The sequence below is a fragment of the Lycium ferocissimum genome, chromosome 4 (genome assembly GCF_029784015.1).
Source record: "Lycium ferocissimum isolate CSIRO_LF1 chromosome 4, AGI_CSIRO_Lferr_CH_V1, whole genome shotgun sequence".
NCBI classification, from domain to species: Eukaryota; Viridiplantae; Streptophyta; class Magnoliopsida; order Solanales; family Solanaceae; genus Lycium; species Lycium ferocissimum.
This window is the reverse complement of record NC_081345.1, coordinates 77,229,074-77,238,452: the sequence shown is the minus strand read 5'-3', so window position 1 is coordinate 77,238,452 and position 9,379 is coordinate 77,229,074. Positions and strand designations below refer to the sequence as shown.

The following is a 9,379-nucleotide window of genomic DNA, read 5'->3' as shown; positions in this document are numbered from 1 at the left end:
ATTTTTTTAGAATGCATAAGTTGCATGTTCGTCTTTATTGGTATGGAGAATTAAGGAAGTAAATTTAGAATAAGGGGGCATTGGAGGCTAAAAGTTGGGGAAAAATATTTCATGAAATAGCCAAGAATGGCCATGTGGCCATGAGGTCATGTGGGACCCACACATGGCTAGCCAATTGTTGTGAGCCATGAAGGGGGCTATGTGTCCACCTTATATTTTAGGGACCATATATATACATAGAGACAAAGATGACTATGCAAGACTAAAAGTCATCTTTTGCAACTTAAGGGAAAATTCTAGAAAGTTGGAGAAAATTGAGGGGCTTGACCGACATACACCCCCTATATATATATATAAAGGCATGTGATGAAAAAGGAAGACAAAATATTCATCTTTGGTCCGATTAGAAAATTCAGAAACATGAAGAAAGAAAAAGAAGGAGAAAAACGGCCAAGAGAAGAGGGGGTTGTGTTGGCCGACCAGCCCTATCATGTTGATCATGGAAAAAAATTGTTTCTTCATGCTTTTCAACCAAATAAAAGGTCCTCTATCACGTGGAGTAGTTGTTGGAACAAGAAAGTCATTTGTTGTTGCAATTTGGAGTCTGGCCAGGAGGAAAAGGTGAATGGAAGAAGGTGAGTTTTGATCTTCTTTTTTTATAGATGTTTGTACATGTTGGGAAGTGTGGAAATGAATGAAAATTATGAAAATAGGGATGTTGTTGTGTGGCCGTGTATATGTAGTATGGTATGGAAGTGATGAACTAATTTATTTAGCATGTTGGATTGTTGTATTATGAATGGTTGTGCATGTTGTAATGTGAAGGAATGAATAGAATTCATGAAATCATGGGTGTTGGTATGTTGGCCGAATGGTGGTACTTTGCTTTGGAGGAAGAATGAATCAAATTTATTTAGTGTTCTTAGCTATTGTTGTTGAGAATTATATGGTGAGAATGAAAGTTTAGTGACTTATGTTGAAGTTGTAATGTCGTGTGGGCTGTTTTGGGGAGCCAATGTGATTTTAATATGGCTTCTTGTCTTGATGAAAATAATGTTGCTAACATATAGAATTGTTGATATATTTTATGAATTTGAAAGAGAGAAGTGTGTTGTTATTGTTCTAGTTGAGTTGGAAGGTTTCGGATAAGATTGGATGTTGGTTTGGACATCTTGAATTACCTATCGATATTTTTATTATGATTGTTGGTTTGGTTGTTGTGATTTGGCCGAGTTGAACTCTCGGGGTTGTTGGGTTTATAGGGGAGATGCTGCCGAAATTTTTGTAGACAAAGTGTTAATTGGAATTGGATTCTTAAGTGTTATGGCTAATGGATGATGCTTAATGACAGTATTGTAGATCGTGTGAAGCCGAGACGTAAGTTGGAGTAGCATAGAGAGCGGCCAAGGTATGTAAAGCTCACCTTTCTTTCTTTGGCATGTCTTAGTTAAATTAAGCTATGATATGATCCCGAGGTAATTCTACTTCCCACGATCCGAGCATGTCGATGATTCTTATTTGCTTCTCGATATCCGTATTCGTAACGTAGTTAAACTATGGTTCTCATGCCTTTGTATGATTGAATATGAATGTGCGTAAAAGATTATGTTCGTAAAAGAGTCGAAACTACGAACGTCCGTAACTTTCACATATGGGCTCGGATCGCTCCGAAAACGCTCGTAGGAGGTTCCCTAATGTATAACATCCTCGACATTCATAGGCGGGCTCGGACTTGGACCCGGTTTAGTACTTGTCCGTAGGGCCGCAAGACATTCCGTTGTATAGTTAACAACTTGTTAATATAACTTAACATGGTTAATAAATGGAAACTTCCGAATATGATTACTCGGCTTATATTTAAATGCAAATGAGAAATCGTATGTATATGATTGGATCCGTAACTATGATGGCTAAGTTCTATTTGACAAGTCTAGTAATATTCGTAGAGATTGGATTTAATATGATTTCGAGCTTGGTTTTGATTATTCTACGATTATTCTATGGAATACGTAAATGTATAAAATGAGAATTAGTATGTATATGGTTTGGATACGTAACTATGATTGATAAAGTTTTATTTGATATGTTTCAGATTAATATCCGAAAGAGATTTGAATTGACTAATGCCATTGGCTTGTAAATGATAATTTGTTTGATTATTACATTAAATCTGTATAAATGTTGTGAATGGCATATAGATCCCACGATTACGCTCGTGCACACTTTTGTTACTTCCTTCGCCGGAGTCCGGGCCGGTTACTATAAATCGTCGCGCAATCGAAGTATGATGAGATTCCGAAGTATGATGAGCGTACGAAATATGATATGATTACGATATATGATATGATACGAAGTATGATGAGCTGCGAAATATGATATGATTCGATTTGTGATGTGTGACGGAGATACGGAGAGATCGAAAACTTCCGAAGTATGATGAGTTGTGGCGCGGGCGGGAGAGGGCGACCACGTTCCGTCGCCGGGTCCTATTGCGGACCGCATGGCCATATGATATGATATGATATGATAATGAATTTGATAATGTGATAATACGATAATATAATGATTACGATGATACTGATGATGATGATAATATGATGATTAAATGATGACTCGTGATGTGGCGATATGTTAATATGATGATGCGATGTGATGATATGATACAGCCGATGATTACATTTGCGGTCCCTGGACACGCTACGTGATATATATATATATATATATATATATATATATGTATTCGAAATGATCTGGTTGTTTTAGGAGGCCGGTGGTGGGGCAAACCCAATGGTGGGGCAAACCCGGTCGGCGAGGCAAATTCATGCTTTGGTTTAATCCCATATTGGTTAGCGAATCCCACATTGGTTTGGCGAATCCCACATCGGTTAATGTCAGCTACTATGGTATGTTCTACATTATATACATATGTGACAGAAATGTTTTTCAAAAGAAAGCTAGGTATTTTGAGCATTCTGATTATTATATCTGTCTTCTGTACCTCTTGTGCACTATTTGTACCAGATACATGTACTTCGGTATTCTGACTATTATGCATATTTTCTGTGCTCTTCATTTTGGTTATGATCTCGTTTTCGGTATTCCATGCTTTACATACTCAGTACACATTCCGTACTGACCCCCTTTCTTCGGGTCGCGTTTCGTGCCGCGCGGTACACCTGTGTGAGGCAAGATATTAGTAGAAGATGTTCCAGCGGGATTGGCGAGCTCCACTTCCTCCGGAGTGCTGCCGAGTCAGAGTTTGTTTGTGTTATGATATCTGAGTCATGTTAGAGACTTTGCAGACAGAGTCGTGTGCGTAAGATGTCAGTTGTGAGCGGCTCTATAAGCCGTTGTATTGTTATACATGATATTACAGATTTTGTACGGTTGCAAATTTTGTTTGATTTGAAAAAGATATAAAGTATGTTCGTTTTTTCAAAAATTTTCATTATGCATTTATGATCTGGTTAAGGGCCCATTATGACTACGAGTATTATGACAGTCAGAGGGTTCGCTCGGCCCTAAGTAAGGGTCGGGTGCCCATCACACCCTATCGGATTAAGGGTGTGACACTTATTTCCAAATTAGCACTTAATTCTACAGAAATTTGGGCAGCATTTCCCCTGTAAATAGGCCAACCCCGAGAATTTAACTCGGCCAAATCAACAACAACAACAACCAACCTAGCAACATTAATAATCGATCAGAAACGATACAACGTTAATAACTCTCTTTTCCATCATTCAACAACTTTCAATATATTCAATTTAACGGCACCTTCAAGCCAACATCAACGCTTATACATTCGAATAATAACCCGAACCCATACCAACAATATTCAAAGACATTCCAAGAAATTCATACAACATTTCAAACATCCCAAATGCTACTCCCACAACTCAAAGCTGCCCAAACCCGAGAGCCTCAACTATAACATATTCTCATTTCCAAATCATGATTTGCACCAACAATTCACATTCTAACAATGTCATTCTCATAATTATACAAGTTACATCAAATGTACAATAACCTCCAAATCAGTCCGCAACAATTACGACATCAATTTGAGTCATTAAACTCTCATTCTCATCATGGAATTCATAACGACAACAACTAAAAAACTAAGCGATATTAATTCATTCTTTGTCACACATGGGAGGTTACATTCGGTCAACATACCAACATGCACATATTGATAATTCTCATTCATTTCTTCACACTACAACAATTAATATACTACATAGAACTTAACTCATCACTTAATCACAACATACAGCGTCACACGGAAACCCACATACACGGCCTCAATTCCAACTTACTATATTTCATGATATTCATCCATTTTGACATACTACGACATGCATACAACCTTTATAACATACAAAACATGATCAATTCTTACCTTTCTTCTTCAACTCCACAATTTGCCTAGGGTTTACAATTGACACAACGAATGGTTGGATGACCGAACAACACTTCCACGTTACTTGGGGACCTCAAATTAGTGGCTTTGCATCAAAGAAATAATTTTGGATGGCTTAATTTGAAGTTGGTTTTTCTCCCTCTTGGCCGAGAGCCTTGGTGTGGAGGTTCTTCAACTTCTTGTTATTTTTGCTAAGTGTAGAATGATAAAAGATGACTTACAAGTCATCTTTTAAGCTCCCACATGAATTGCACAAGTGTCCATGGCCCACACACATGTGTTGGACCAATTAAAATTGTCCACAAAGTGTGTGGGACCATTCAAGTCCACACGGCCAAGGGCCTCATTTTTGCATGATTTTCAACTTCCATAAATTCCAATTTTGGTCCCAAATTTTCCTAATTGTTCCATACCAACAAATTCATGAACAACTTATGTCTCAAAATAAAATCGAAGGTCAAAAGTCCCGACTTTGTATCCCGGAATGGTTTGGACCCTAACTTATCATAGTTAAACCGAATTGTCCCAATGTACAAAATACGGGATATAACATCAGAGCCCGATTCGTTCTAGGGGTTGTCTGCAAAGTCGTGTCAGGTAGAGTGTAAACTGAAGAATGAAAGGTTAATAATAGTTGTAAATCGACTAAAAGGAGGGTTATAAGATGGGTTCAAAATGAGTTTGAGAGTTAAGTTGAAATTACTCGAGGATATAGAAGTGAGTCGAGGGTTAAGTTAAGTTCTCTCGGGGATTAGAAGTAAGGTTGATGAACCAAGATTAATGTGATTCGAATAATGTGATAAGATTATAAGAAGAGACTTAAAAGGGGAAGCAATGATAAGCAAGGTCATTCGAGAGGTGAGTTAGTATAAAAAAGAGTAAGCTTAAACAAGCAAATAATGAAACAAGGAAGAGAAAGAAACATGATTACATGTGTTGGAGGAAAGGGAGTAATGTGTCCCTTATAGAAATCAACATAACTGAAAGCATCAATGAGGTTAAGGGAAGTTGAAGCTTATAGAGGAAAGATAAGTATTGAAAAGGACTTTAGGAATTGTGAAGGGTTGAGTGATATTAGCAAGCATTGGAATTGGATACGAGTATTAGTCTTCATTTAACATTCGAGGACGAATGTTTCTAAGTGGGAAGGATGTTACACCCCAGAAAATTTCGCGTTACTAAGGTTGGAGACAGCTTAATGTGAGCTCAAGGAGGAGCAAATATTACAAGTATAAAGGATAAAATTTCACTGTATTAGCATGAGGATAGCATGAGTATGATATTTGGAATTCGTACAATATGATTGGAATGATACGTTAAAAGATATATAGCTCGCGTAACCGTAAGCCGAGGTGGGGCTCACATGATAGGATTTTTATAAAGGACATATGACAAGTTATGTGGAAAATATATGTGAAGTTAAACACAACTCAAGAAGGACCCTTGAGCCAAATCCACGTGTAAGCCCTCCAAAAAGATATTTTTAAGTTATGTTTTCGGGTGATACGACTTCGGGAGGCCATACACCCATCATTATTTGGGAATTTGGGAAAACTCCAAATATACAAGTTGTAGATAATTGAATTATCTTTCCAACCATAGTTCGTGGACCTTCACACAATATATGGATAAAAAGTCATGGATGTTTTAAGACAGAAAGGTCAAGCTAGGCAGTGGGCTCGGCCCAACCCGACTCAAGGTCTGTGGGAACCGATCCAAGGCCCATATATAAGGGATAAATTCATACAAATTCATTCATTTACACATCAAGCAGTCCACAAACTTTTATAGAGAGAGAGAAAGGAGAGTTAGAGAGAGAAAGTGGAGAATCGAGCAAGTTTGAGGTCCCGAATCCCGAGGCTCGTGAAGGGTAAAGTATAGAACAAGTTGTTGCTATCATTTTAAGCTAAAAGTTGAACTTAGGGGATGTTGGTTTCGTGGTGGCTGATCATATAAGGTATGTTTAAGATGTTAATGATTTTCTTACCATGATCATTGATAGATTTGACGGGTTAGAATAGAGAAAATAATGTTAAAAGTTCAGTTATCGTTTTTGAATCGCAAATAACTAAGGGGTTGTTTTGGTATGATTAATTGGATAGAATTAGTTGGATATCGATATAAAATGATTGTTGATATTGTTGTTGATGTTGTTGATAAGTTTCTATTCTTGAATTTGGGAGAATAAGGTGTATGAATATATTGTATACAAAGCGTATACCGGGCTGTTGATGCTTTGTGTTTAAAGAGGCTTATATGAGATGGTTCTTGTTGTTGTTGGTTGCTGATTGTGTTGTTAAATTGAATTGGAGTTAAAGGGAAGCGAAGATTACAGGGAAAATGCTGCCTGAATTTACGAAAGTTAATTACGAGCTTAGAGAAGTATACGTCTACGGTTTCCTTTACGTTGATCGTGGATTGGCCAGTGTTTGGAAGCATAAGTTAAGCTAATCACGTAAGTGACAAGGTATGTGAGGCAAACCTTTCTTCTTTTGGCATGATTCTTATTGTTATTCATTCTATATGTCCTCCATATGATTCCATTCTTAGACGAATAAGGTCTATATGTTTCTTGTGATGGCTTATTGATATCAGTATCTATTCTCAAGTTCAAGGGAACACCCATAAGGTGCCAAGTTGAGTTGTGTATATGGTTTTACTAACGATTTTGAGGAAATGAGTTTTATACTAAAGGAAACATAAAGTTTGATTTTTTAAACCACTGGGCGGGGGTCCGAGATTTTACTACTTCATTTCATTTACAATTTATGTTTACATTCCATAGTATCATCCCTTTGTATTGATATGATCATTTATTCTTTGGGTAGGGCAGTAAGATGAAATTGAGTAGAATTAAAGTAGTAAGAATTTCATTACAATTCTACCCTCAAACCTGGAAGTATGTCCTCATAAGTCTAGTGAGATACAAATTTGATAACTTCTTATGAAAGACTAAGGCTAATAGCTGGATTGTGATGAATTGATTAGTGACTTATGATATGAATTGAAATTGATATTTGTGGATTGAGTTTGTGTTGATATGATGGTGATATTAAGCGGAAGCGGTTCACTGCGGGGCCATCATTATTAAGCCGGAAGTGGCTGCTTGAAGGGGCCATCATTATTATGCCGGAAGCGGCCGTCCGAAGGGACTATTGTGATACTAGCCGGAAGCGGCTGTCCGAAGGGACTATTTTGTTAACATGTCGGAAGCGGCATATGTGTTGGATTGTATTATTTACATAAAGATTGTTTTGAGACTTCGTGTGCACATTTATGTTTCTTCTAGCGAAGGCTGCAGGTATTGAGTTAGATTGTGATTTCTTCCCTCCTAAGTCAAATTATGATTATGATTTGTTACCACCTTACATACTCGGTACATTCTCCGTACCGCGTCCCTTTTTGGGGGACTTTGCGTTCATGCCCGCACCCAGTTGTTTGGCGTATTAAGTGTATAGCTAGGATACTTGGATGTCGGTGGGATTGGCAAGTTCCACCTCATTTTGGAGCCGTCTTTGAGTCATGTATAGATATGTATGATTTTGGGTATGTCGGGGCCTTGTCCTGACTCATAATGTTCAGTTTACTTCTTAGAGACTTCTGCAGACAGTGTCTAGTGGTACGTTTGTTAGATGTCGACAAAGTGATGTCAGTTGAGTCTTTATGGATTTTAAAAGAGTATGTATTTTAGATGATTTATATTGGTTTAAAGTACTTATTTGGTTGAAGGTTTTCATAATCGTTATAGAGATAATGATTTCTATTTGGAAAAATTTTATGTTCTTAAAAGTTTTTGAAATGATAGGTTTTGATAGAGCGAATGTCTAAGGGTTCGCTCGACTGCGAGAGTCGGGTGCCGTCATGCCCTACCATTGCTAGGGTGTGACAAAGTGGTATCGCAGTAGTTCGTTCTTATTCGTTATGTATCATCAAAGTCGTGTCAAGTAGAGTCTTGTTCATGGGTGTGTTGTCGACCACACTTATGAACAGGAGGCTACAGGGCATCTAGGATGGGTTCCCTTCAATCAGATCATAGATTGGTGTCAGGAAGTCAGAATGCATTTGTAAGAGAAAGGAAAATCTCAGATGCTTGTCCTATTTCTAATGAAGCACTAGACTGGAGGCGTAAGAGTGGAGAACCAGGGTTTTTATTGAAGCTAGACATTGAAAAGGCTTTTGACGAAGTAAGTTGGTCATACTTACTTACCATCCTGAGACAAATAGGTTTTGGTGACACATGGATAAGATGGATCAAATTTCGCATTTCTACAGTCAAATCTCTATCTTGGTTAATAGGGGAACTGTGGGCTTTTTTTCTCCTCAAAGGGGCATTACACAGGGTGGTCTCTCTCACCTTTCTTATTCACCTTGGAAATCGAGGGAATCAGAAAAGTTCTTCAAAAAGCTAGTTCTTTTCTTGTCATTGGATTGACTGTCCTTTTAATATAGGAAGGGACACCGAGATCCCGAGCTATCGTATCTCTCGTTTGCTTTACGCGGATGACAATATTGATCTTCTTATACGGGGCGGAAGATCACAAGTGATACAACTTAATATAACTTCATAAATTTTTGAAGCAATATCATCGTTGCACAAGAATAATGCTAAAGAGCACTATCTATCCTGTTAATGAAATATCTGTCACGCCATGAACCATGGCCTGGGCGTAACACGACACTCGATAGCCCTATATAAAGGATTCTTATGCATGTGTGCGAGCGAACCACGGCTAACTGGCGACTCAACATGGGCATGAACTGATGCGGAATAATCAATGAACATGCATAATTTAAGTAAAGCGTGGGATCATAAACCATAAGTCTGAAAATATCATAATATCATAATACGGAATAGTCTGAATAAACCTAATAATAATGAGCCAAAATGGCTAGACTACTCCGAATATCTGACATAACATAACTAACTAGTGTATGAAACCTCTATCATGAACCTGA

The 9,379-nt window shown here is 37.8% G+C and overlaps 1 protein-coding gene across 1 annotated transcript; it reads left to right on the top strand.

Moving 5' to 3' along the window:
• Positions 1 to 8,433: 8,433 nt before the first annotated feature.
• Positions 8,434 to 8,872, top strand: LOC132054330 (uncharacterized). Its single transcript, XM_059446374.1, has 2 exons — positions 8,434 to 8,607; positions 8,720 to 8,872. The coding sequence occupies exons 1-2, from the start codon at positions 8,434 to 8,436 to the stop codon at positions 8,870 to 8,872; spliced, it is 327 nt and encodes a 108-aa protein (XP_059302357.1).
• Positions 8,873 to 9,379: the final 507 nt, after the last annotated feature.

Coding starts and splice junctions, on each gene's coding strand:
- LOC132054330 (XM_059446374.1), top strand. CDS start 8,434: ATGGGTTCCCTTCAATCAGATCATAGATTGGTGTCAGGAAGTCAGAAT. Junction 8,608..8,719: donor TTGAAAAGGCTTTTGACGAA/GTAAGTTGGTCA, acceptor CTTGGTTAATAG/GGGAACTGTGGGCTTTTTTT.